At 37.4% G+C, this 27,843-nt stretch overlaps 2 protein-coding genes across 11 annotated transcripts; both read right to left on the bottom strand.

Moving 5' to 3' along the window:
* Window positions 1-198: 198 nt before the first annotated feature.
* Window positions 199-18,188, bottom strand: LOC109158811 (transcription factor bHLH101-like). Of its 9 annotated transcripts, none has more exons than XR_002050436.1 (4): window positions 6,303-6,747; window positions 2,273-2,335; window positions 816-2,187; window positions 199-341 (listed from the first exon to the last, which is right to left on the bottom strand). XR_002050436.1 is itself a non-coding variant. In XM_019306710.1 (4 exons), the coding sequence occupies exons 1-4, from the start codon at window positions 17,462-17,464 to the stop codon at window positions 336-338; spliced, it is 492 nt and encodes a 163-aa protein (XP_019162255.1). In that variant the 5' UTR covers window positions 17,465-17,648; the 3' UTR covers window positions 199-335. The 9 variants fall into 9 exon arrangements, 3 of the variants coding, with proteins under 3 accessions (XP_019162255.1, XP_019162254.1, XP_019162253.1); XR_002050437.1 differs by lacking the exon at window positions 6,303-6,747 and adding an exon at window positions 2,756-2,797; XR_002050438.1 differs by lacking the exon at window positions 6,303-6,747 and having other exon boundaries at window positions 816-983; window positions 1,682-2,187; window positions 2,273-2,749.
* Window positions 17,924-27,543, bottom strand: LOC109158801 (nucleolar protein 10). 2 transcript variants are annotated; one of them, XM_019306697.1, is made up of 17 exons: window positions 27,227-27,543; window positions 26,179-26,277; window positions 25,518-25,609; window positions 25,128-25,228; window positions 23,897-23,987; window positions 23,554-23,612; window positions 23,270-23,390; window positions 23,023-23,091; window positions 22,424-22,476; window positions 22,232-22,340; window positions 21,213-21,383; window positions 20,954-21,112; window positions 20,585-20,677; window positions 19,816-20,022; window positions 19,131-19,330; window positions 18,237-18,702; window positions 17,924-18,194 (listed from the first exon to the last, which is right to left on the bottom strand). In XM_019306697.1, the coding sequence occupies exons 1-16, from the start codon at window positions 27,357-27,359 to the stop codon at window positions 18,276-18,278; spliced, it is 2,184 nt and encodes a 727-aa protein (XP_019162242.1). In that variant the 5' UTR covers window positions 27,360-27,543; the 3' UTR covers window positions 17,924-18,194; window positions 18,237-18,275. The 2 variants fall into 2 exon arrangements, with proteins under 2 accessions (XP_019162242.1, XP_019162241.1); XM_019306696.1 differs by having other exon boundaries at window positions 17,924-18,702.
* Window positions 27,544-27,843: the final 300 nt, after the last annotated feature.

Below are 27,843 nucleotides of genomic sequence, written 5' to 3'. Positions count from 1 at the left end.
TGAATTTTGCAATAGGAAAAAAAAAAACTGCTTATTAAAATTATTTGTATATGTTCAAGTGAAAATGGGTTGAAGGACATGGATTCATCAAAAATATCTAATCAAAAAGCTCTACCAAATTACAATTTAGTAATAAAAAAAAATGGGGATTGTCAACATTTTAGTATTATTTTCTAGGACCCCTATTTATTTCTAATAAATATAGTTCAACTAATTAACATTTGCTTAAAGGGAAGAGAAAAGTATGGAGACACCAATCTCTTTGCATAAGCTTTCTCCATCATCTCATATTTGGCATGAATTCAGGATCCCAGTTCAATGGCCATCATCTGTCATCATTTCTGGGAAACCAACAAAGAAGGAAGTAATTATCAACTTAAGAAAAGGGTGAAACATGAACAAGATTAGTAGATTACAAATAGAAGACAGACAGCCAAGAATAGATGGTGACAACAATCCCATATGATCATGGCTGACAATCTGATCAACAAATGGAACAATTTATTAGGTGACAACAATCCCAGAGTTAAATCAGTACTATTTCCATAATGGTAAAAGTTAGGGAAGGCGTATGAGCTAAATGCTCACTCATTAACCAGAATTTCTGGAGTCCATAGCTTCAGAAATCAGCAAAATAATGCAAATTAAGAAAACACTCAATTCATTTCCTTCATAATTTTCTCGCTCCGTTAAGGATAATATATCGGGCTACTCCATCTCTGTAAGACTATAAGCTTGAGATAGCATCAGTAAATGAGGCATTGCTGCCCTTATTTGATGCAAATCTGAATCACTACTATATGTGTTTCACCTACTTGATTCACTGAAACAGCTGGTATGGGCCTCTGACTTCCAATTCTTGTTCTCATGTTAAACTCAGCTAATGAACTTTCTTGCCAACAAGTCCTTAGTCTCTCCACTTGTTTCTGCAACTCTTGAATGTAGAAGAACATGGATACAGTGGCCAAAATACTTCATTTCTTCTGCAAACATTAACAAACTATTGATTTATCAAAGATACTTCCTTAACACTTACTGCAACATACATTAAAGAACAAGAACATGAACAAAACAAAAAAAAACAAAAACAAAAAAAAAAAAACAAAAAAAAAAACAATTTCACTGGCAGCAGGTTCACTAGCATCATGCCTCACTTTCTTGATCACAATGACAGGAGCATCAATGCATCATCACCACCATTACTCCCAGTAAACTTCAAACAATTACAAAGTTCAACTTATGGGCAAGAGGAGGGGGAGTGGAGTTGTGGGAAGTTGTGCTCTAGCAGTATTAAATTGTGTCATGCCTTATGGATTCTTCCACAGGCCAGAACAGATGGGTAAAAATAGAGAAGAAAAGGCCAGAACTCTTGCGTTTGTGAGACTTCACAATTTTTTGTCAAATGTTAAAATAATAAGCACAGATTTATAAGTACACCAAATGCTTTTACTGAACTTACACATGTGGGAATCACTAAATCCATTAGACTGTTATGCACAAATCACATTTCAGCACATGAAATCTGCATTCAGCTTTAGATGAACATGGGGACAACCCAACCGAGTTGGTCGGTAAGTTGGTTTGGTAACCACAAGGTTCTAAGTTTCAACTTCCCATGGGAACTACAAATTGGCCTTCTTGGTTTGAACCAGTAAGCTATGGACAACCTAAGCTAGTTTACCTCTATGTGGTCCTTTGCCGGTTAGGGTCACAAGGCGAGTTTCATCCAAAGCGCACTTCACCAGGCTTTCCCATAAATCAAAGCTTTAGATAAACATAGACAACATGCTATTACAAGTCATATATTCCACAACAATGCGCACGCAAATCATTTATCAGCATTCATAATTCAAAATTATGATTTATTCTGAGCAAATCTAAAAGAGGTTGTGTTTAAACGGAGTAGTTTAGTGTATATTCCTCCCATTTTCTATACTAGATCATGGACATTCAGCCCCTGGACATAAAAGAATTACAGAAACCACATGGGAATGATGTCAATCACACCTTTACTTGTACAAGCATAGATGTTTGAAAAGATTGACCTTATAATGAATTTGCAGAGGATAAACGAAACAAGACTATGGACACTGTCCTCCTGACCAAAGCACCCAGACACTAGCAGAGCCCATAACCATTTTGGTAAGCTAATCGATGCCAGAAACATGCAGCTTGAATAACTGTTTTCTGAAACGAATTAACTACAGGTTGTGAAGAATGAACTGCTATCTATCATGTCATGTCCTACTTGCTAGAGAATTGAAGTTGAAACCTTAAATATATAGTTGTCCACCTCAATTCAGCTACAAAATCAAGAACAGCAGTTGCAGGTGAGCTGAAAAAACAATTACACTCATAAATCATTATATGTTTTTAAGTGTTTCACATCCTAAAAGTCTCAGAACATATAAAAGTTTCACATCTACAACAACCCATAATTATGAATGTTATTCAAGCATCAGCATTCCCAGTTCAATATTTTACTCATTCTCGTTACTAAACTTATCAGAGATATCACCTGGAATTCACTGCAACATATTTGAAATTTCATTGTTTTACCAACATAAAATGAATTCGATTGCATCTTCAAAAACTACAAACAATCTAATGACAGAATACAAAACACGGACACGCACAATTATAGAACCAGTGTTCATTGTAGCCAAAGTAGAAAGAAAAAGCCAGAAACTTCTCCAAAGAAATAACACAATAAATTTCCTCTCTGTATTTCAATTAGACTTGAGGTATGAAGAACCTATATGCTGCACATTCAATTCTATCAAATAAACGGTAAGAACGAAAAGCACTAGAATCCCAAACGCGGCCAGTCAGAAAGGTGGAAAACCCTAAAAATTTTAAGGAAATCCATAATTCAAATACAGCTTAGCAAAATTTCACAGGAATCCGCAGCAGAGTTTTGGGGGGAGAAAAAAATTTAGACCATTTCTCGATTTGTGCGTGTCATCTTTGCGCAGGGGCCATGCTAATCTTCTCTGTATCGTTCCAATTTTATCGGATGTCCCCGAAGGGACGCTCTCTGCTTCCATGGCGGTCTATTAGTCTATATCTACTGGAAAAAAGCAGGTTCATTTGCCGATGTGGGAGCTTGTCCAGAAGAGAGTAAAGTCAAAGAGACTAAAACACCATCATGTCCTTAAAGCGGCCCGTTAATGCATGAAGACCCGGTCCAATTCCCCTCGTTTTCTTTGTATCTTCTTTATACTCCGTATATTGTTTCAAGATAATTTTATTTATTTTTTGTTTTATTCTGTTATGTATTGATAATTTTTGTAGCTTTTTTGTGATTCACTATAATTGAGTTTATAGCTAATATGTTGTATCATTTTACAGGACGTTTGGTTGGAAGGAATAAATTAGGGGCGAAAGGAATTGTAATTTGGTGAGAAAAGAATTAGGTGATAATAAATAATAATTCAAATTAGATTGTTTGGTAAGGAAGAATATAATTATTGAGAGTGAGAAGGGAAGCAGAATATAAAGACTAAAATGTCCTTGTATAATAATAATAATAATCAATGATAAAAAAAAATCATTTTCTTCCTTTTTCTTTCTTTTCCGTATTGAATTGCAATTCAACAAAACGAGGGAATTGTAATTCCTTCCAACGAAACACTGTATTGTTCCAATTTTATTGGATGTCCCTGTAATGGCCTTCACTGACTTACAGAAACAAAGAAGGGGTAGGGTTTAGAGAAGAAGAGAGATGAGAGGAAATAGAGATTTTATTCCCAAATTCAGCATAGGAAAACAGGTATCTTCCCACTTCCAGCCATTATATAAGCTCTCAAACAACCCCACTCAATACATAACAGATTCTAACAACTCAACAGAATTGAAAAAAAAAAAAAAAAGGAATTTATTTGAAATTAAACAGAAGGTAAAAACGGTGTCGTCTGACAAGCCCCAAACCGCAGGTCAACCGCTCTACCTGAAACGACGTCGTTGGATTCCCCTTCAACCGCTGCCTTCATACGACATCGTTCTCTGCGCTTGATTCTTCATTCCAGAATCAGCTTCTTCCATTTGCTTCTTCCTTCTTTTGCTTCCTCCTTTCTTTCCTACCCTTGATGGTTGTAACCATATAAGGCCTGGAAGGGGGTGCATTTGAGAGAAGTGTGGTAATTGGTGTTGTACCAGAATTCTGCCAAATGAAGCCACAGCTATGCCTCTCATTTAGTATTATGTTCTAGGACCCCTATTTATTTCCCAATAAATATAGTTCAGCTAATTAACATTTGCTTCAAAGGGAAGAGAAAAGTATGGAGACACCAATCTCTATGCATCAGCTTTCTCCATCATCTCATATTTGGCATGAATTCAGCATTCCCATCCAGTTCAATGCCCATCATCTGTCATTATTTCAGGGGAAACCAACAAAGAAGGAAGTGATTATCAACTTAAGAAAAGGGTGAAACATCAACAAGAAGATTAGTAGATTACAAATAGAAGACAGACAGCCAAGATATTATACAAGGATAGATGGTGACAACAATCCCAGATCATCATGGCTGACAATCTGATCAACAAATGCAACAATTTATCAGGTGAGTTTGGTGTTTTCAGAGTTAAATCAGTGCTGCATATAATACTAATAAATGTAAAGTAGAATTGTTTCATTAACATTTTGTTCTATATATCTAGTCTTCATGCCCTGGTATCTCTCTCTCCCCCTCCCCCAAGACCCCTTTATTTGCTTCTTAAAAAGATATCGTGAAAATTTAAAGTGATGAAAAGTGCACACCACCTACCAATTAAGGTTAGATATTTCCAATTGGCAAATGAAGCAAAAGTGCAAAACACAGCTACCGGATCCCTAAAGGTCTAAAGTCATGGCCACTAAAGAATTCCAGCACATGCCATTTCATTCAACCTTTGGGTCCCAATAGAGAATATGAAAGGTAAAAATGCTACCTTTTGTCACTGACTCACTGTGTTAATGGAAACCATTGAACAAGCATAAGCAACTAAGCAAGGCTCCACAGCAATTGTCAACAATTAAGACCAGTAATTGAAGAGATATTATTGACAAATCCTCCCTGCTTCGCACTGCACATGCAACAAATGTATTTTGACACCAACCATATGCGGTTAGGTTTGTTTTAATGATGTCATTCCATTATATGTACGACAAATCCAAATATCCAATAGTGTGTGTGCAATTCCTCTAATTGGAGATCAAGGAGTCAAAAGTATCACCTTAAGAAAGCAATAATTTTTAGCATCATATTTTGAACGATCATAATAAAAATCGGATCTATTATTTCATATATTTCAAATTGTGCTAATTAAACAGTAGTAATCATTTGTCAAAACTAACTACTGTCATGATTTTAAATACTAAGTTTCACCTCATAACGAATCAAGAAGGTTAGATAACTTCCTTTCATAATGGAATCAACTAAACAGGTATCTTGCACATCCTACTTGCAAAAAGTATCAAAACCTTCAACACTTCATTGTCTACCATGATTCAGCTATGAAATCAAGTACAAGATTAGTGGGAAAGCTATATGAATTATTATTTATTACACTCATATATCATCACATTTTAAGTAATTAAAATCCAAAATGTTTCGTGCATTCAAATAAAAGAATATATGCACATGTTGTACCTCACGTCTACAATACAAGGAAGAAGCAATAATCAACCCAATACAGCCAGGTGCTTGGTAAACCATGACAATATGAATGTTTGCAGAACTGCTATTGCCAAACTTGACAAGCAATGAGTTTGCAGAATTACCTGTAAAATTAGTTTTATCTGTGTAGTGAAGTCCATGGAGCAATAAGACTGAGGACATCTCATCCGCTGGACCACAGCACAGGATCAGACCAGCACCCTATACTTTTCTTTTCATATTCTTATACTGGGAGAGTCCCATATATCTGCAATCTGTGAGATTGACTGGAATCTTAAGAAGGCAACCTCACCAGCTTTTCTTTCTGAAAAGGAAACAATTTTAGGTGTGAATACCTATCGGCTATCTCTATGAAATCAAGAACAGAAGTAGCAAAGGACAATCCCAGCCAAGTTGGTCAAGCAGTTGACTTGGTAACTACAACTCTACAAGGTTACAAGTTCAACTTCCAGCAGGAGCGACCTATTGGCCTTCTTGATTTGTGGTTTGCCGGCTAGGTGGGTTTATCTGGTGCACACTCTCGGGTTGTGGTTGCGAGTCCCCGTCACTCAAAAAAGAACAGGAGTAGCGAGGAAAGCTAAAAGAATGATTACACTCACACATCATCATATTTTTAAGAAATGCGTTAACATATAAACCTACTCAACATGTCATATCTACTACAACCAGGTGCCCAGAGACCCATAATTATGAATGTTATTGAATAATCAGCATTCCTAGTTCAATATTTTACTCATTCTTAATACCTAAACTTATCAGAGACATATCCCCTGGAATTCAATGCTGCAAATACGGAATTTCATTGTTTACCAAGATAAAATGAATTCAATTGCAACTTCAAAATCTACCAACAATCAAATGGCACAATACAAAACACAGACGCACAATTATACTGCAAGTAATCATTGCAAACCCAGAAACTTTTTTAAAGAAATAGCATAATAGATTTCCGTTCTTGATTTCGATTAGAGGTATGAAGAACCAATATATACATTCAATCTCGAAAGCATCGTATATACCAGTATTCCGAACGCCGTCAAGCAGGTTAGGAAAATGGAAAACCCTAAACATTAAGGAAATCCAAGACTCAAGAGCAGCTTACCAAATTTGAAGCAAGAAAACAAAGGATCCATTGCAGAGGTTTTGGTTTCAAAAAAAATTTGGACCATTTCTCGATTTGTGCGTGTCATCCTTGCGCAGGGGCCATGCTAATCTTCTCTGTATCGTTCCAATTTTATCGGATGTCCCCGAAGGGACACTCTTTGCTTCCATGGCGGATTATGTGTACTGGAAGCAAGCTGCTTCATCGCCCGATGTGGGATCTGACAAGTTAAGAGACTTCAACATGAAAGAAGTAAATCAGAAGGCTATCGCTCCTAAGCAGCCCATCAAGGCCCAATCCAAATTTACCAATTTATTAATTCCGAAATGTGTATATAATAAATATTTTATTTATTTATATAGTTTTATTTTTCGTGGGATTATATTTGTGTGCATATACCCTTCTTTATTGAGCCTATTATTTAAAGCAGTTTTCAATATTATCTTGGTAGTAAATTTTATTTTCTTTTACTCCATTTTTTTATTAACATAATATTACATAAAATATTTTGCAATTTAATCTATAAAAATTTATTATAAAGAATGAAAATTTCTATAATATTCATTATAAAACTACTATCGAATAACATCCTGGTCATATCGTACCCGAATAAGTTTAATATCAATAATGATCGACATCATAAAATCTTCTTGTATAACAAATCTATAAAAGGCTAGGTGGCGGAGACAAATAATTAGAAACCAAACTTATTAACATTTGCTTCAAAAATGGAAGGCAAATTGAGACACCAATCTCCAAAGACCAAAGCAATTAATACGCTTATTAAACCAATCTCTTTTGCATGAGGTTGGTTCTCCATCATCTCATTTTGGGTGACCAAGTAAGATGCAATGCAACAGTAGCTACTGATACGAGCATAAACAACACAATAAAACATTTCACTTGTTCCATCAAACATGCAAACAATAACTTTTTTTTGGAGATACAAAAGGGAGGGGGGAACACGGGCTGAGGGACGAAAAACAAAACAGCCTAACCAGTCTCAAGAATGAGATGTTCGCTCACAGCCCCCATCTGATCATTATAAACAAGAGAATCACATCCGGGAGAGGGGAAACAAAAATAATACTAGGCTCCCTCTTATTGGCAGCGAGCGTGGCCAAAAAGTCAGCAACAAACTTCTGTTCCGGAAAATATGAACTAACGAGTTGCTACCACCCCTGTGAAGTAAATCCCTGCATCGTCTCTGCAAAATACCAAGCTGGTTATCTCTACTTTTTGTAGCCATATATTTTTTCTTTTTGCATGGAATTAATTGAAACGCAAGAAATTTAAACAATTACAAGAAACATTGAAATTTATTGGAAGACATTCGGCTCCTGGACACAGAAGAATTACAGAAACAACATGGTGATTTAGATGTCAATCACATCTTTACTTGTACACGGCATAGAGGTTTGAAAAGATTGACCTTTAAATTATTGATGAAGTGACAATCTAGCAATGAATTCACAGAGTATTAAGAGAAACAAGTTCAATATTTTACTCATTCCTCATACTAAACTTAACAGAGATATATCACCTGGAATTCACTGCAACAAATATGAAATTTCATTGTTTACTAAGATAAAATGAATTCAATTGCAACTTCAAAAACTACCAACAATCTAATGACACAATACAAAACACAGACACGCACAACAATAGAGCAAGAAATAGAATACTAATTTTCCAGTCTAGAATTCAATTTGAGGTATGAAGAACTTATATACACATTCAAATCTATCAAACAAACGGTAAGAGCGAAAAGACCCCAGAATGGTACAAGAGGTTAAAAGGATTTCCAATCCCAAACGCGGTCAAATAGGTTAGGGGAGTGGAAAACCCTAATAATCAAGAGCAGCTTAGCAAATTTTCACAGGGAACAAAGAATCTATGGCAGGGTTTTTGGGCAAAAAAAAATTTGGACCATTTCTCGATTTGTGCGTGTCATCCTTGCGCAGGGGCCATGCTAATCTTCTCTGTATCGTTCCAATTTTATCGGATGTCCCCGAAGGGACACTCAGTGCTTTCATGGCGGAGTATCTATACTGGAAGTAAGTTGGTTCAACAGCCGATGTGGGAAAGACGAAACTGCAACAAAATGTAAAGGGCCATCGTAAAACGGCCCGTTAAGTCATGAAGGCCCATTCCATTCACTTAACCTTATTTAAAAACCTTCATACAATAATGATATATTTATTCCCCCTCCGATGGATGTAATATATATATATATATATTCTCTCTATTACGGAGTATTTTATTTATTTGCAGTTTTCTAAGCATACGATATTATAAATTTATTTTACTCGTCCTTTTGAATAATAAAATTCTTATTTATTTTACTTACGTAACTATATATGATATATCTAACATTTAAAGAAAGCATGTTATTTATAAAGAAAATGAAATATGTCTTTCGTTATTGATGATAGGCATATCTTGCAAGGTAAATTTAGATACAAATACTTATGTTTTTCATTATCTTGTTGTATAATGTATTCCGACGAGTTTAATTAATCATACAGTGCTAGTTTTAGTACTTAAATATCATAAATAGTGTTTAAAAGAATAAATCATACATAATCATGGTTGACTGTCAAATATTGTTAATATAGTGTTTTGAGACTAAGTAATATAATTATCTATAAGAAAAGTTATATAGAGTAATGGTACAGTGACGAAAGTTAGACATGGTTATTAACTATTAAATGCAATTACTAATGTTTGAAGCATGCTCTATAAACTCGGGCCATAGTTTGAGCTGCCTGTTAAACTTATTAGTATTTATTTGATTTGACCTTTTTTTTTATCACACCATGGGCAAAGTGCTGGCCAAATTAGATTTTCCAAATGATACTGACTCTATTACACTATAGTATCCGTTCAAACACAAAGAGACAACAACGCATCCACTGAGATTCGATCTCATGACCTCTCTATGAGAGGTCATTACATGTCATCCGAGCACAAGGTGCTTGGCGATTGGACCTATTTAACTAATGTAAAATTCAATAATTATATCATAGATCAGGGTTCACCTTGTATACTATGGTCCAAAATAACATTCAGATTATGGCTCTATTTGGTAAATGGTTGTTTTTTTTTGAAAGCCAACCAATGAATGATTGTATTAATGAATCACAGCTGCAATGCAGTCTGGAGGGATAGAATCCCAATACATAGCTTGATCCTGAATAAAAGCTAACGAAGCTAACGTGTGCGCATGCGCATTAATCTGCCTAGAAACATGATTAAACAAGACATAATTAAAAGACGAAGCTAAAGACCTACACTGGTCAACTACTACTCCAACATATGACATTATGATAGTTGTATTCTGCCGTATCGCATTTCTCAGCTGTAGACAATCTGTTTGAATCGTTACCGTTGTTATATTTTTCTCCAAAAGCCAGGATAGAGCTTCCTTACATGCCAGTGCCTCCGCCATGAATGGTGACAAACAATTCAATAGTCTCCCATTTTTCGCCGCAATAAAAGTTCCCTCCGGAGACAGCAGCACAATACCATATGTAGCTTCCCCCGTGTCCTCCCGATACCCCGCATCCACATAACACCGTGGGGTGTAGTCGGTGCCGCCATCTGCTGTAGCCATCGTGGGAGCCGCCGTGCCACGGCACACCACCTGCCGGTAGGAGTGCAGCGCCGCCGTGGCCTGTCTCAAGGCTGTCATAGGCCGCGGCAGTGTGCCGTCCCATACCGTTGAATTCCTGCATCTCCATAAGCAATAAAGCAAAGCCACCACCGCTGCACTTTGGTCCTCTGTGAACATTGTAAGCACAATTGTTAGCCACTCGGGGAATGAGTTGACAACAATATTTGTTATTGGCAATCCTGAAATATTCCAAACATGTCTAGAGTAATCACAATTGATGAATGTATGCATAACATTCTCATGCTCTATCCCACACATTTGGCATGTGGGATCCACTTCCACCCTCTTTATAATCAAGTTGTTAGTTGTTGGAAGAATATCACAAACTGCTCTCCACAAAAAAGTCTTTCATTTTGGGGGTATTTTCATTCCACACATTTTAGTCCATTTCTCAAAACTCTCAGGCGAGTGATCATAAATTCCCATAATGTGTCTGTAGGCATTTTTAACTGTGTATATCCCATTGGGGTCATCAGGCCAATACCATGAGTCCTCATATCCTGGACTAACAGGTATCCTCAATATTCTACTCACATCTTCCTCCTCAAATAAATCTGCTAAAATATGTGGGTCCCAGGTAGCAGTTTGCTCATCTATTAAACCTACCACTTTAGCGTGCCTGAGCTCTACAGGCATATCAGTCTGCACCAAAGGGCTAGGATTATCAGGTAACCATGGGTGTCCCCAGATCAGTGTTGTTTTACCATCCCCTATCCTCATGCGCACCCGTGCCACCACCATATCATGAGCTGCCATAATACTTCTCCATGAGTGGCTCGGGCATCCTCCTACTTTGGCATCAACAAAAGTGGTATTAGGATAGTACCTTGCCTTATAGACTTTTGCAACAAGTGTGTCTGGACTTGTGAGTAGGCGCCATGCCTGTTTTCCCAACATTGCTAAATTAAAATTCCCGAGATCTTTGAATCCCATTCCTCCATATTTCTTTGGGATACTTAACTTATCCCAGGCCTTCCAGTGTATTCCTCTATCCATACCAGTGCCCCACCAATACTTGTTCATTGTTCTCTGGATTGATAAACATACTGAGTCCGGGATCAAAAAGACACTCATTGAAAAGGTAGGCATAGATTGTGCCACGCTTTTCAATAAAATCTCCTTTCCTGCCTGTGTCAGAAATTTCTTGTTCCATGAGCTTATTCTCTGTTTTATCTTATCCTCAATATATGAGAACACTGCCTTCTTGTTCCTTCCCACAAAAGATGGTAGTCCCAGATATTTCCCAAAATTGGGTGCCTGGTCTACCTGCAAGCAAATCGCCACCTCCTCCCTATCCTCCACACTGGTATTTCTGCTAAAACAGACACTGGACTTGTGATAATTTACCTTTTGTCCTGAGAGCTCCTCATATCGTCCCAGGCACTGTTTAATTACTCCCGCCTCCTCCCCATCCGCTCTAAAAAATAATAGGCTATCATCTGCAAAAAATAGATGTGATATCTGCGGGGCTCCCCTAGCAACCATGCAGCCATGTATTAAGCCAGACATTTGCGCTCTTTGCAATAACACAGATAAACCTTCTCGAGGAATAAATATGGGGACAAAGGATCCCCTGCCGCAACCCCCTGGTTGGCGTTACACCTCCACTATGAACACCATTAATCAAGATGTTATACTGGACAGTAGTAACACACTGCATTAACAAATTAATCCACCGGTCCTCAAAACCCATTACCTCCAACATCCGTCTCAGGAACTGTCATTCCATCCTATCATACGCCTTGGCCATATCCAATTTCAATGCTGCCCACCCCTTCCTTCCACACTGTTTTCTATTCAAGTAATGCCCCACCTCCGCAGCTATTAAAATATTATCAGTAATAAGTCTCCCAGGGATAAAAGCACCCCGGGCCTCAGAGATGAGGTTCCCCATGAGCGGTTTCATCCTATTGGCTATTACCTTTGCCATGATCCTGTACAGAACATTACTTAGTGTTATTGGTCTCATATCAGCTACTGTCTCAGGCACATCTTTCTTCGGGATTAAGACCACATTAGTATCATTCAATCCTTCAGGCAACGAGCCTGAGTTCAAGCAATTCACAATAAATTTAGACACATCCCCCCCCCCCCCCCCCCCCCCCCCCCCCACAATATCACAATATTCCTGATAAAATCCAGGATTCATACCATCCGGTCCTGGTGCTTTGTCAGGGAACATTGCAAATAAAGCACTCTTGACCTCTTCTAACTCAAACTGGCGGAGGAGCTTAGTGTTCTGCTCACTAGTCACACGGGGGGCAAAATTATCAAACATGGGATCCTCACATTCAGTGTTTGATGATGTAAAAATAGCAGCATAATATTCCAAGACAACTCTCTTCATACTATCCCCCTCCACCCATGCACCCATATCATTTTTAATCTAGGAATATAATTTTTCCTTCTACGAGCAGAAGCGTACCTGTGATAGAACTTGGTATTGCAGTCCGCACCGCGCAGCCAGTGCTGCTTCGCTCGCTGCCTCCAAAATACATCCTCCTGCATCTCCAACTGCACTAGTCTCTCCTCAATCTCGCGAAATTCGGCCAATGCAGCCGAATCTCGTCTGTGTCGTATCTCATCCTGCTCTTTCCTCAATTGCTTGATGCGGTCACCAAACTTATGCCAATGCTCCCCACCCCACCGCATTAGCCTTCCCCACAATGCTGCTGACAAATCAACAGGCCCTTATTCCTACCATCCTGCCAGGCTGTCTCCACCACCCTCCGACAACCGTCATCATGAATCCATGCCATCTCAAAGCGGAATCGTTTCGGTCCCCCATATCTGCGGCCACGCACTCCATCAGTGTTTAAAAAGAGAGCAGAGTGATCAGACTTTCGGGTTAGAATATTTTCGACCCACGCCTCAGTATTCAGTGTAGTCCATCGTGTAGACACCAACACCTTATCCAACCTTTCCTCCATCCATCTATCAGTCCCTTTCCCCTTCTCCCATGTAAACTGGTGACCCCGCATTGGCAATTGGACCAGCCCACAATTGTAAACAGTATCCCCAAACCCTCTCAACAGACTATCCGGGTGAGGATTCCCCCCTCTCTTCTCACGTTGGTATAATAAATCATTGAAATCCCCCAACGCCACCCAGGGCAGTGTAGACTTATCCCTTAACCCACTTAACAATTGCCACGCCTCCCTGCGTCTATGTCTCTGTGGAAACCCATAGAAGCATGTTATTCGCCATATCCTTTCCTTTATAACCACCTCCACATCCACATAGTTCTTCGAATAACTCAACAGCCTAGCAGTATTATTCTTCTTCCATAATAATGCTAAGCCACCCCCTCCCCTAACCGGATCCACATAAAACAAACCCTCAAAACCAATCTTAACTCGCAATCTTTCTGCATGACTCCGATCTACCTTTGTTTCCATTAAGTAGACGAAATCGGGCTTCTTACGGGACACCATGTCCACCACTTCACGAACTGTCTGTGGATTGCCCAAGCCACGACAGTTCCAGCTTATTGTACTCATTGAGATGGGCGGGCCTGACCACCAGAACACGCCGTAAATCCGTTTTTTGAGAGCTCAGACATCACCACATCTCCTGCATCCATCCTTATACTGCCACTACCCATCCCATCCCCCCTGCTTCTCTTAGCCGCCGCTACCACCACCCCCTCACCCTCCCTCTCACCCGTAACCCCAACCCGTACACCTCCTTCGCTCACACCACCCCCCAATGCCGTAACCCCCACATTCCCCTCCCTCCTCATCCCATCTTTCCCTTTCCCGTCCAGTGATCTCAACCACGGGTCCCCCACTTGCCTAGGCCCCCGGCTACCTCCCCCCGCCCTCAGGTCCGCCGTATATGGGAATTTATCCGCAGTGAGCCCTGATTTCCTTGCCAGCTTAAAGAACTTATAAGCATGCCCCAGTAAACCACAATAAAAGCAAAAATTATGTAAGCGTTCGTAGCGGAAATTTACCCAGCAGCTTGACTTGTCACGTTTAATTAGTTTCATCCTTCGTTTCAGCGGCTTCTCCACAGGTATTGACACACGAACCCGGTGAAACGTCTTCCATGGTGCCCCCGGATAACGATCATCAACTTTTACAAACGTACCAATAAAATTGGCCGCTTGTTCAAGAACCGCTTCCGATGTATATCCCAGCGGTAAGTCATAAAGCTGCACCCACATATCCACTGATTTCAATTCAACCGCAGCCGGTCTTGCACCCGGTTCCACCTGTTTACAAACCAGAGTGTTGTTTTCAAAAGACCACGGCCCTTCATCGAGGACCCTCTGCATATCCGTTTGATCGTAAAAGATGAACATAAACAACCCCGGTTGAATTTCCGTAACATGCATACCCCACACTGGTTGCCAAACCGAGGCCATCACTTGCCGCATATACTCCAACTTTACCACCTTTGTTGTCAAGAATCTGCCAACACACACCCACCGCTGTTCCTCCTCCTCCGCCACCACCCCGACACCCTCCCCCACCGGCTCAAAGCCGATTTCCTCCTCCTCCTCAAGCGCTATATCACCCCATCGCTGTGTTAGACGTTCAATAATCTCATCTGCCCGCTCGAGGATCGGTGGCTCCTCATCAACCCCATGCACCTCCGGATTCGTCGCCGAAGTATCCATCCGTCCGTCCCTGTCGTAGTTCGTTGCTGTAGAACGTAACCAGAAGCTTCGAATCGGTCGTGACGCCTCTGCTGTAACCCGTTGCTCGTCGATCGTAAACAAGTAGCAAAACTCAACCGTGATTCGATCAAGGAAAGCAAGCAAAAAACGCCGGAAACTCTAGGAGAAACCCTAGCAAGGAGGCAAAACCCTAGAGAGAATTTCTAGAGAGAGAATTAATTAGTGAATGAATGCAATTTCTACATATATTCTTTAATGCTTGTTAGTTGTTAGCTGATTTTGGGTTAATTAGAGAGTATAACTAATTGATAACATTAACTGATTGTAGAGAGGTGTTTGGTAAATTAGTTGTTAGCTGATAGCTGTTTGGTATAATTTCTTTTTCCAAAAAACTAATTGAAAAAGTTTTTGAGTAGCCGTTTGAATTTTACCATTTTGAAATTACAAAAAAGCTAGTTAACCAAATACTTATATTGATTTTTTAATTAAGTCAAACAATTAATAGTGGTTAAATAAGTCAAAATTGACTGATAGGCTAACTATTTTACCAAACAGGGCCTATGTGTTTTTAGTTAACATGCACATAATATGCCGTTAACATACACCTACAGACACATACTATGTTAATTGCAAGTACATAATTTTTAAATCAGGATCTAAAATGTAAGGTGGCCGGTGAGTCTTAGTCCATGGTATAACAATTGATTATATTGGAATAAGGGTCAAATAGACCATCGAACTGCACCTAATAATGCAATTAGGCCATCGAACTTTAAAAAGCAACAATTAACTCCCTGAACTAACTAATTCTATTCAATTAGTCCAATTTGTAGGTTTTGGAGGTTGTTAGCAGGTCACCCCTAATTTATAATATTTTAAAAAAATTATTATTTAAAATTAAAATTTAAAAAAAAAAAAAAAAAAAAAAAAAAAAAAAAGATACCGTCTCTACCGGAAACGAAGAAACCTTCTTCTCTCCGGCCATCCGGCTATGGAGACGAAGATATTCTTCGTCTCCAGCCAGAGACGAAGAAGGTTTCTCCGTCTCCATGGCCGGAGACGAAGAAACCTTCTTCGTCTCCGGCGTGTCAATCTGTTTTTTTTTTTTTTTTAAATATTAATATTAAATAATTATTTTAAATAATAATTAAAGAAATTTTTGAAAAGGGGTAACCTGCTAACAACTTGGAAACCTACAAATTAGACTAATTGAATAGAATTCGTTAGTTCAGGGACCCAATTGTAGCTTTTTGAAGTTCGGTGGCCTAATTGCATTATTGAGTGCAGTTCGATGACCTATTTGACCCTTATTCCGATTATATTATATCCTATAGTTATGAGCGAGGAAATTCATAAACTTGTTCGAAATATTGATTGTTTTATTCATTTTTTGTAATTGCATGTAATGCAATTTCTTAATTCTTATTAGTGTTTTGTTGTCCATACTGTTCCAATGCTGGTAATTATGATTTCCATGTAATTAAGGTGTGTCTCTTGGGATGATTGTGAATTGTGAATACATCAATACAAGTTAAACACTGTTACATTAGCATAGCATCCATCAGTTTAAAGCTAGAAGTTCTTCCTTCTCCTCAAAACATGACAATACCTTCTCCTTTAGCTCATCAACTTCCATCCCTGGAGTGCCATTCATCTGAAGATGGAGGGTGCAGAAAACCCTGTTCTCAAGAGTTTGAGAAGAAGAAGAATCTGTTAGGACCATTCCCTCTTTCTCTAGACATGAGATCGCATCTGCAAATGAGACCTTGCTGCCATTGTTGGTGCACAGATGAATTGCTACTTGTCTTTCGCCTACTCGGGTCACTGAAACTGCTCCTATGGAGCTCTGGGTTTCCACCCTTCTTCTCTTGTTAAACTCTGCAGATGAACTTTCTTGCCTGCAAATTCTTGAACCCAGTTCTTCCTTCTTCTGCTGCAGCCTCTCCACTTGTTTCTGCAACTCCGGTATGTACTTCACAACACGCGATACCGTGGCGGGAATACTTAATTTCCTCTGTAAAACATCAAACATTAATGAGTAATGTCTTACCAAAGAGATTTCCTTGCTCTTACTGCAACCTTAAAGAACACGAACAAGAAAGAATAGTTCATACCGCTTGATCTGAGTCAGGGAGGAGGGAACGGAGAGAAGAGTAGAGGGCGTTGATTCTTTTTCTCCGGTCACGTTCACTGGCATTATGGCTGAGCTTCTTGATCTCCATGGCAGTGCCACCATTACTCTCTGAAAACTTGAAAGATTCAGAGCTTCCATGCGGGTCAAGGAAAGTCATGTCATCTCTATACATATCAGAGTTGAATTCTTGATGTCTAATGGATTCTTCCAAAGGCCAGAGAGGGCTGGGAAAAATGGGAAATGACAGAGGAGAAGAAAAGGCCAACATGCCTATGTTCCAAGACTTTCTAGAAAAATTGTTCACCAGATGTCACAATAATAGCATATATTTATAACTACACCAAATGCTTTCATCAGGAGCTATCTCAGATTCTCAGAACATATATAAAACAAATTTAACATTATAAAACACAAACTGGGTATAAAAAAGAATAGCCAAGAAAGCAACAGGAGATCAGCATAATTTAAAAGAATATACAGAACTAAACACAGTCAACACAACAGAATATGTAGCTATAAAAAATAAAGAGTATGGAGACATGAAGACCTGCACACACTCAGACATGCATAAAGTGTGGTGTGCATCTTAATTCACAAACCTTATTTAATATGGCCTGTCTTAAGCTCGAGTACTGCACTGTTGTACCATGCGGCATGCTAGACCACTAATAGTCAACTTTCTTCCCAGTACAAGAAAAATGTTTCATAATGACACCCACAAATGATAAATAGAGAAAATATATTTACATAGATATTCTTGAAATATTACAGAAAATACTTTATAGTCTTGGTGTATCTTTTGGATAACAAATATCAATGAACTTTAAAAAATAATAATAAGGGTGAAAGGGGAGGAAAAATTCACCCTTAAAACTGTGAAAGATCAATATTCAATGTTCTAGTTAGAAACTTCAGAATCCCTTGTGGATGATTTAGACTTGCGGCTACATGGGTGGTGAAGAATAAACACCATAAATCTCTTGCCAACTGATCTGCCTTGGGTGTGTAATAAAATCTGTGTATCCATTTGCAACCACATATTGGTGACTGGTTAAGTGGACTTGGGTATATTATGTGGTTTAATGCCGGCCACGACCACGGCCTCGGCCTCGGCCTCCTCCTCCTCGGCCTCCCCTTCCTCCTCGGCCTCCTCCTCCTCCTCGGCCTCCTCGCCCTCCCCCTCTCATTCCAAATCTCCCTCCTCTGCCACGGCCTCTGAACCCTCCTGATCCATCAGGCTTCAGTTTCAATGACTGGACCCCTCTTCTCCTCTGAGGCTCCGCTTCTTTGTCCTCGTCATCTTCCGTGTACTTCGCTGAGCTTCTGGTGACGAAGGAAATTTCGCGAGATCCTCCTGCTCCCACCTTGACATCATCAAAAGCATTACTTTGCTGCTTATTTTTCAGTGCCGCTACCCTCTCTTCCAATGGAAGAGCATCCTCCTCTGCAAGTGATTTACTTTTCCAGAATGCCTCAGCATGCCTCTCATCCTTCACTGCATACAATCTAGATTTTCAAAGCATGAGAACTTTGGTTAGATAAATGACAATGAGGCTCATTGACGTACTTTCTTTTGTGGTAGCAGTTAATGTACATGCCCTTCGTTTTAAGAGAAAGTTTAGAGATCCTCCGTTTTTACATTGACAACCAATACTATCAAATAATTCAATATAAAATATATTCACAGAAAAGATCAATAAGGATTTTTTTAAAATGCTATAACACATAGTTGATATTTAAAGGAAAAACTTGTTCAATCTCAAAAGGAGAGAGAGAGGAAAAGTAAAAACAAAGTGTAGACCAAATTGAGAACAGTGAGTAAAAGCCAGATTCAAATGCTTCATTCTGCACTGGAGATTTTTTTATTTTCTTTTTAAGTTCTTTTTAGAGTTCTTGTCCTGTTCTTACTGAGAGAGAATTCATGGACATCTTACCTTGGAACTCGTGATTTCTTTTTAGAGTTCTTGTCCTGTTCGTCTTCTGATGACTCCATAGCTTCAGATTCATCAGATTCACTTGGCTCATCACCATCAAAAACAGGCATAAAATGTTCCTCCACCAATGAAGTTTGCTTTGTAGATGGCATAGGGTGAAACGCTTGGTACTCTCGAGAAAATTCATCAATTTCATAATCCTGGATGGAACATTAAAATATGTAAACATCTGATCTGGAAGATAATTCATACAAAATAAACAGTAAGGCAGTAAAAGAATGACTTTGTTTTTATGCACAAACAGATGCAGCTGCACTTTGAATTTCTTATTTGCATGCAAAAGCTGTGGCATACAATTTTTTGTATCAAGCATCTTCAATCAATTACTTTCACACGCCACTCACTTCCAGTTAACTTTTCTATACTGGAATAGCTCTAGGGAACTCAATCAGGAAAAAACCTCTATTTTCATGCCATCAGCTTTTCAACTCATTAAGAGTTTTTAGAGGGAAAAAAAAAAACATGAAAGGAATAAGATACATGAGCCACAAATATGATCCCTCTCTCTCTCCAGGCTATCCCAACTCTTGACACTTGTAGCAAAGAAATAGGAAATTAATAAGAAGAATATGATAAGAAGCTTCAATTTTTCTTTTCAAATACAAATTGAGCAACTTCGGAATACCTTATTTTCAAACATTGCTTTGAACCGTTCATCTTCAAAGATTTCACTGCTGGTTGGTCCCTTCTTCTTCTTCTTTGATGTTTTTTTGGCATCAGCATCAGCACCATCGGCATCAGCACCATCAGCATCCTTCTCATTTTCAGCTTCTTCATTCTCAAGAAGTTGAGATGCAAAGGCCCTATTAACTTTTGGCAATTTCCTCTTGATCTGCACAAAGATAAGGAATTTAAGATTGATGATTGCACAAAAAGCTAACACTTGGAAATTGTGCCTTTCATGCAAGATTAAAATAAAGTGATTTATAACCTTATAAAGAAAGACAACTAGCAAAAGAGGAGAGATTAGATGAATTGTACAGGGAACGCTATATTTTTTTTACTAAAACCAAAATCAAACTATTAGTCCACTATTTGTACTTCTCTTTCAGTTAACAAAATGTCACCTTTCTTATGGTTAGATCTCAAATATTTATTTTCATATTGAAAAGGAGGTAGTAATTCAGATATTAAATTTATATCAAATGATGGGATAAACATATCAATCAGAATGAGGCTGTCAGCTGTGGCATATTATCATATATTCATATTTCAGTAATATCCATATGTAGCTATGTTTGCTGCACCTGTTTTTTTTCCTTAACTTTGAACCACAATCTCCCATTAAATGTTAATTGACAGTAGCATATATATACTAATAATCAACAGGCAACAATAAAGGAGATTAAAAAAAAAACAACCACAAAATGTTTGTTTACACATATAACACTAACCGTGATACGAGATTCACGTTCTTTTTCTAATTTCTCCTGTTTCCGTCTCTCTATGTATGCATCATAGATAAATGGATCTGCAAGAGCTTGTGCCTGCACAAGTAACCATCAATAAGTATTTAATCCAAAGTAACCATCAAATCCATTTTAATATTATATACGAATTACTTGCATTAATTTCTTAAACATAGGATTTGAGATCCATGACATAATTTCTATCAAATATTCAGGAGAGCAAACTTTGATAGAGTTACTTGCACTAGTAACATTCAGAATAGTAGAATACAACTCAGAATTTGATACTCTTTCAGTTCAAAACAACTAGCTAATGGGTACAAGAAGAAGAAAAACATTGTATTATAAATTTACCTTTTTATACAGGCGGTAGTCAACAAAGTAACCATGCATATAGGCTCTTAAGAGGTTTGTTCCTATCAAATGAGTCAGATTCAACCTCTCAAGATCTTCTTTTGTCAAAAACTTGAAATCATCATAAATAGTTGTTTGTGCACCCTCCTCCATCTCTTCCTGTGAATAGAAACCCAAAGAAAACTCTTCAATGGTTGAAGCCAAAAAGATGAATCAAAAGCATATTCTGGAATTGACAAAATAGGAAGCTTAATAATACCGTTAAGTTTTCTAGGTAAGAGCACCATTTAGGAGCTGGGCCTAGTGCAGGTATGAAATAAGAAGGTATTTGACTGGAGTCTAGTGCTACCAACATCAAGCCAGTGCCACTAAACACACATATATCATTGATTCTGCCACCTGTCGGTTCAATGCTTGTCATGCCTTCTCCCTGAAAATGTCAATGTGCAGACAGTCAATAGAAACTCCCAAATAAATTCAAACAACTTGAGCAATCACATCCAGAAATAGAAAATTAAATTTAGCATGAAACCCATTATTAATTACAAAATAGTCCTAATTGCAACTAAGACACCTGAAGACATGTACAGCACTTATAATTTGGGGGCTGTTTGGTAATTAATTTGTCCTACTTACAACATGTACATGTTGGCTTATAATTTAGTTTCTTTTCAGTTGGTCAAAAAGAAACTAAAAACATAAACATGCTTGGGTTAATATTTTGTTTGTAAGGTGGTGGATAGGTCGATAATACAAAGGAAGGGAGGAGAGGCTGGGATATGCCAAGGGAATTGGAATTGATGAGGTGCATCAAGAAGGTATTGGTTGTTGGATCAGATCAAACTGAGATGAAAATAGGGCTAGTTAAGTGGGGAGGGGTTTGTAAAAAATGGTAGAGTTTTGGCAGAGATGTTATTGTTCATACCATCACTGTCAAGACTACAATTTGATTTGAACATCATTGTATTGTACTGTAATATGATTACACGTATGCTCACCAAATAATTTGTGATAAAAGCTAACTACACTCCAATAAACCCACTAAAGCCAGTCTTAACATAAAATTGCTTTCAAACATCAGTTTCAGTGTCACAAAAGCTAATTCTCATACACTAAGAGTCAATAACAAAAGTAAATATTCATCAGAATTTCTGGAGTCCATAGCTTCAGAAATCAGCAAAATAATGCAAATTAAGAAAACACTCAAAAGTTCAGGGCATCAAAAACTACAAGAAGCTAAAACGAAAAAGAATAGAGAAAAATGACAAATTTTCTTACTGTATTGGGGTCCCAGACCCTAACAATGTGGCTGTCAGCAGTTATTAACTTTGGTTGCTCAGTGTTAAGTGTCTTGTGCCACTTAATATTAAGTATTGGGCTTCCATACCTACAAATTATCCACAGAACCATAAGTAATAAATAAATCAGCACAAGTTGTGAAACACATTATAAGCTTTATGAGCAACCTACATGTGATCCTTTACACGCATTGGATGTGAAGAACGCAGGTCATAAATCATAACCTGCACTCCAAGAAATACTGTGTCACTTGGTAAGAAGTGCTAAAACTTATGGACCAGCATAAAGAATAAAGTCATAGATAAATCAAGCATCCAAAACGTGAATTATTAGGTGTCAACTGGTATAACACACTTTGATACACAGTCCAGAAGAAAACAAATGAAACTACATATACAATAACCAGAAGATGAGAACATACAAAACCAAAAAGACATGTTTCTACAGATCAGGGCAGTTCCTGAAAGAACAAAAATACATCTAGAAGAAATATTTCTAAAGCCTCATATACGGAGTAACAAAATGAAGAGAGAACACGGCTCAAACTACTGTTTGATTCCAAAGAAGATGAAGTACAGCATATCTTGCACCCCACTGCTCAAGGAAAATTCTACTTGGACCAAGAAGCTAAGAAAAGATCTTATTTCTATTATAATGAATTACAGCTTCTCATTACTCGGGCATTAGAAATCATGCATATGCAAAGTATGGAATGGAAAATCAAATACTCTTTTAAGTGTATCACAACTTCCTTAGTTCATTTAGCTTACCTTTCCATCACTACTTCCAACTGCCGTGAGGTAACCTCCATCCCCATCAAACTCTATTGCAGTGACCTCCTGCAGTTTATGCATAATGGTATTTTACAACCCTTAAGTTATTATTATTATTATTAAAATTACAAAAATAATAATAATAATAATAATCCACTTGCTTCCCTTCTGAGTTCTGACTGCTTTATATTGGATAAATAAAAAGTAATAGTAGCATTTTTATGTTATTGGTATGGAAAACAACCTGGTCAAGATCACCAGCAGCTGCAGCAGCATTTATCCTGCCAACTGAAGATCTTGCTCTCGAGTCAAAGCATTCTACAGCACCATCATCACCTCCACAAGCAATTAGTCCATGGATCTTACTGAAAAACCAAGCGTATTGATGGAAAAATATCAGAAGAAAGGACTAAGTGAAAAGCAAGAGAGAAGATTTTCCAACTGCTTATCCTACTATGGGCATGCACGCCCGCACACAATTTGAAGGATTTATTTAAAAATGACCACTTTTAGAGGAATACAAATAACCTTCGAGAAACAACATTTAGTGCTGGGGACTGTGTGCTTAAAGAGGTAAGGAAGCGTCCCTGCAAAACATATATATATAAAATGTTAAAACCTGAAGATGGAAATAAGCAAGGTGATAAACCACAAAAGCTATTAATATACTAAAACATATTGAATCACCATAGACTAAAAGAGCCAAATATTGACATTATATATACATAATATATACAAAAATATGAATAAAAGACCACCAAAAAAAAAAAAAAATTATGTTTTGTGAATTTGCAAGACATGATGAAAGATACAAAGATATCAATGAGAAAGGAAATAATATATATATATATATATATATATATATATATACCTGTTCTAAATTTATTCTGTACAAATCTGGCGATGATGCAGCACATAGCAAGTCACAAGACCAGCAATCATATGCAATATCCCTTCCCATCCTATTTCAAAGAAAATATAAGCAAACATTTAATAATTAAGAAGTGAAGGTTGTTACATGATGATATTGATAAATCACCAGAGTAAAGCTTAAAATGGATAGGATATCCAGTGAGGCAACCAACTGCTGCTGCCCTCTCTCATGAGGGACAGAGAATTAATCCACTATAAACATGAGATTTTACCAGATTTAGCCAGATCTAACTATCACCAATTTTGTCTAATCAATCTGGCAAGCTTTAGAAACATTCACAGCCACAGGTAGCATGTACTGACTACTGATACCAACATTATATTTGGCAAGATTCATCTAAAACTAAAAGAATGTATCCTGAAATTAGCTTTTGAATTTTGAGATATGTAGAAATGTTCTACATCTGGAAGCACTGTAATGTTCACAGAGCAACTAAAATAGTTTGTTCATCTTTCAATTCTATCCCTGCAGAGTGATATACAACTATACAAGTGCGGTAATACTTCAATTGGGATACAGAAAAATATAAACCACCATCAAATTATATTGCTGTGAGTCTGGACTGCAGTTATTCTTCACTAATTCAATCAAACAAAGAATTGAAGAAATAGAACCTGCCGGAGTAGCTAACAAATTTTTAGATGAAAACAAATCTTCATGCCATAATCTTGTTTGGCCCACAGCTTATTAGAGCTAATCTACTTCAAAAGGCATAAATTTGGCCAAAGACTAAAAAGACAAGAAGGCTTTTAAAGCCCAATAAGTGAGAAAAAGCTCATTGTGCAAAGGCTTTTAAAAAATATGTCTTTTCCAATAAGCTCCAGCTGGGCCAAACAAACACTTAGAGCAAACAGGGAAAAAAACAAAACATGAAGAACGTACTAAAAACAGCTAACACAGTACTCTAAGAAATAGAACAAGGAAAATCTTTCAAGAGTCAAGACAGAACAATATGGCCTGGAATTGAGTAGATTTCAATATGAGGAAATTGAAGGACGGAAGTTTTTCAAGACACAATAAACTGGCCTGAGAATAAAGTAAATAGCATGTCACTAAGAAAGGTTGCATCAACATTGGAATACCGTTCAGGATATAGTATCATCAGTTTGTCCTAATTTAGAAATTGCTCCAGTTATGTGTTCAGAATTCAAAGTAAGGAGGAAAGAACCTTGGAATGCGTAAACTGTAGTGACTTCCATATTTTGCATGGAGGCGAACAGAGCGATCAGAGCAAAGAAAAGCAATTTTTGAGTAGTCATCACTCAAGACCTACAAAAGCAGAGAAGCATGAAATAACTTGTTGCTGAAGACGCAGTTTGTAAAACATCAAATGCACTAAATGTGGCATAATCACATAACAGAACCCATATAATTAATATTGTTTATTATTGCATGAACATACAGTATTTTATCATAAAATGTTCACATTATAAACCCAATCAAACAATAACCAACCACCAGCGTAACAGTCAGCAAGGAATGCAAACATGAAGACAAGCAATTCTCATAGCAAGACTAAAGAGCTTACAATAAGTTTGCACCTATGAGAATTTAATACCTGAAAATTAACAATCTCTGAGATCAAATGCCTTTCAAACTTCATTGACAGTTCACGCAGCTCATATACTTTAACTTGTGGCGGGTAAATGCCTGAATTAAATAAATCATCACCATTGGTAAAGGAGCTAACAAATAGCTGGGGAAAAAGTGAATAACAGTAAATACTCGTCAACTTCACCAAGCAAGGAAAACAAAGAGGCAACAACCAACAGAGGAACAGGAAGAGAAGTGCAGAAAACATCAATAGTTCACTACTTTTGATCTCAAAGTTCGCCAAAAATTCTCAGGGTTTGAGACCTTTAACATAATGTACTTTTTTCCTTTCAAAAAATACTTTAAAATAGCTCATGAAATTTTATGGCATAGACAATCTTCATTAAGCATCAAGGGAGAACATGTTCCTTAAATGATAGCCTAGGTGTATGAGAACAATAATGTCTGAATTCTGATATATTCATAAACCATGTAAATTGTTTATAAGTTACACCAGACAGATATATTTTGCATACAACAGACTTCAGTAAAGCAAATGATATTAAAGATATGAAGGAAAGACATGAAGCAAGAAAACTAGAAATTGTTTTCTGTAACTGTATAACATTATATATATCTTTTCAGTATCCAACAGTTCTGAGCACATATCTGGAAACTTAAATCACCTGAGGCAATGAGATACTCTCCATCAGGAGTCACCTTAATTCTAGTTGTAGCAGTTTCAAATCTCAAATCTTGGATTATATCCAGTCTTTGCAAATAATCTACCAAAAAAAAGACCAATAAGTTAATAAAAGAGAAAAATACCCCTAAAAAGAGTATATATCAAGAAACTATAAATGAGTAAATCCATACTTCCAAAGCCCACGTGCATGAACCATATCATTATTAATTTACAAGCACAAACTAGACACAATCAATCCTTATCCTCTCCATTTACAACAGTAGTAACTTAAGTCTTTAAGTTTCTCTCTAATAATACAAAAAGACAGAGCCTTTCATTCTTCTAGCAGCTTAGTACAACTTATTTCAAAATCCAAAAGGAAACCAACTTTAAAATTCCAAAATATCTAAGACCAATGAACAATTTTATCCCTATGATATATATATGTATATATATATATATATATATATATATATCAGTGTACCATTGATGTTATTATAGCCAAATGTTGATGGCACATATATCACAAAAGATTTTTTGAATCTACAGCATTACTATGATTAATGCGGGGTTATAACTATAGATCAAGATAAATTAATACAAAGTATAAACTGATGTCTAAAAATCTCTTCTAGTGCAAAAGGCCGAACCTTTCAGATTTTATTTCTTGGGACAAGTCAATAAGTTTATTAAAAATCATCAAGGGGTACAATCCAAGTGCATGAAAATACACTTGCACTTGCATTTCTTTTCACTATCTTAGTACAAATTACTTTAAATTCATAAAGAGACAGATTTTAAACCCTCGAAGTCTTTAAAAAAAAACAATATTAATTAAAAAATGCATGAATTACTTCTTTCTATATAACTAGACTTAAAATCAAAGACACTATACCACTACCTTTACAACTAGTACGTACTTCGAACATGTAAAGAACGAATTGACTTCGAACAATGCTTTACTTCTATTACTATGAAGTATGATGGGTTATAACTACAAGTTAATACTTGAGAGCAATTGCATAAAGAGAAAATTGGGAAGTGCATACTTGGGTCTTTGCGAAGGGCTCTGAGCTTCTTAGGTGGAAGCCATGTAGCTACGGAACGGTTTTGACCGGCGACGGAGTACATCTTAACCCCATTGATCGACGTGGACTTCAAATTCCCGCCTTGGTACGCCATTGCTTAGCTTTCAGCTTTAGGTTGGAATTTTAGACAGACAAAACGCCAAAGAATCAAAGCTCCTATCAGCTAAGCTCAGCCTACCACCTCCTGTAAGCGTCCAGTATAGAAGTTGTTTAGGGGTTTTGTTAGGGTTTCTGTAATGGCTGCCTGGCTGGCGGTTCAGAGTTTGATGTATTAGGCTATTAGCTCTCCAATTAGGGATTTTGGTCTCAACCATTAAATGCGGATCGGGACCCGACCCATCAGGTAAACATATTGGGTTTCAAGCCTAATAAATAAAAGTTGAAAAGGGTCAAATAAGTTATCAAATATTATTTACGAAGTCAATTAGACACTAAATTTTTTATATTAACAATTAAACCCATTAACATTGTACCAATGAAATCAAAAAATCAATTAGTAACATGTTATCACAGGTCATTATAGTTCCAGCAATCTCGGACGATATTTTCGACGACAAAAACGACCGACGAACATGGTC

Source organism: Ipomoea nil, unplaced genomic scaffold (assembly GCF_001879475.1).
Source record: "Ipomoea nil cultivar Tokyo-kokei standard unplaced genomic scaffold, Asagao_1.1 scaffold2826, whole genome shotgun sequence".
NCBI lineage: Eukaryota > Viridiplantae > Streptophyta > Magnoliopsida > Solanales > Convolvulaceae > Ipomoea > Ipomoea nil.
This window is presented reverse-complemented; position numbering and strand designations above follow the sequence as displayed.

Excerpts from the sequence above, each read along its gene's own strand:
- LOC109158811 (XM_019306709.1), bottom strand. The coding sequence starts at position 17,464 with ATGTTGGCCTTTTCTTCTCCTCTGTCATTTCCCATTTTTCCCAGCCCT. Across the intron at positions 17,077-17,176 it reads TCCCTGACTCAGATCAAGCG|AGGAAATTAAGTATTCCCGC; the intron begins GTATGAACTATT and ends GATGTTTTACAG.
- LOC109158801 (XM_019306696.1), bottom strand. The coding sequence starts at position 27,359 with ATGGCGTACCAAGGCGGGAATTTGAAGTCCACGTCGATCAATGGGGTT. Across the intron at positions 25,229-25,517 it reads CAGAGATTGTTAATTTTCAG|GTCTTGAGTGATGACTACTC; the intron begins GTATTAAATTCT and ends CTGCTTTTGTAG. Across the intron at positions 19,331-19,815 it reads AAGCAATGTTTGAAAATAAG|GATTATGAAATTGATGAATT; the intron begins GTATTCCGAAGT and ends TGTTCCATCCAG.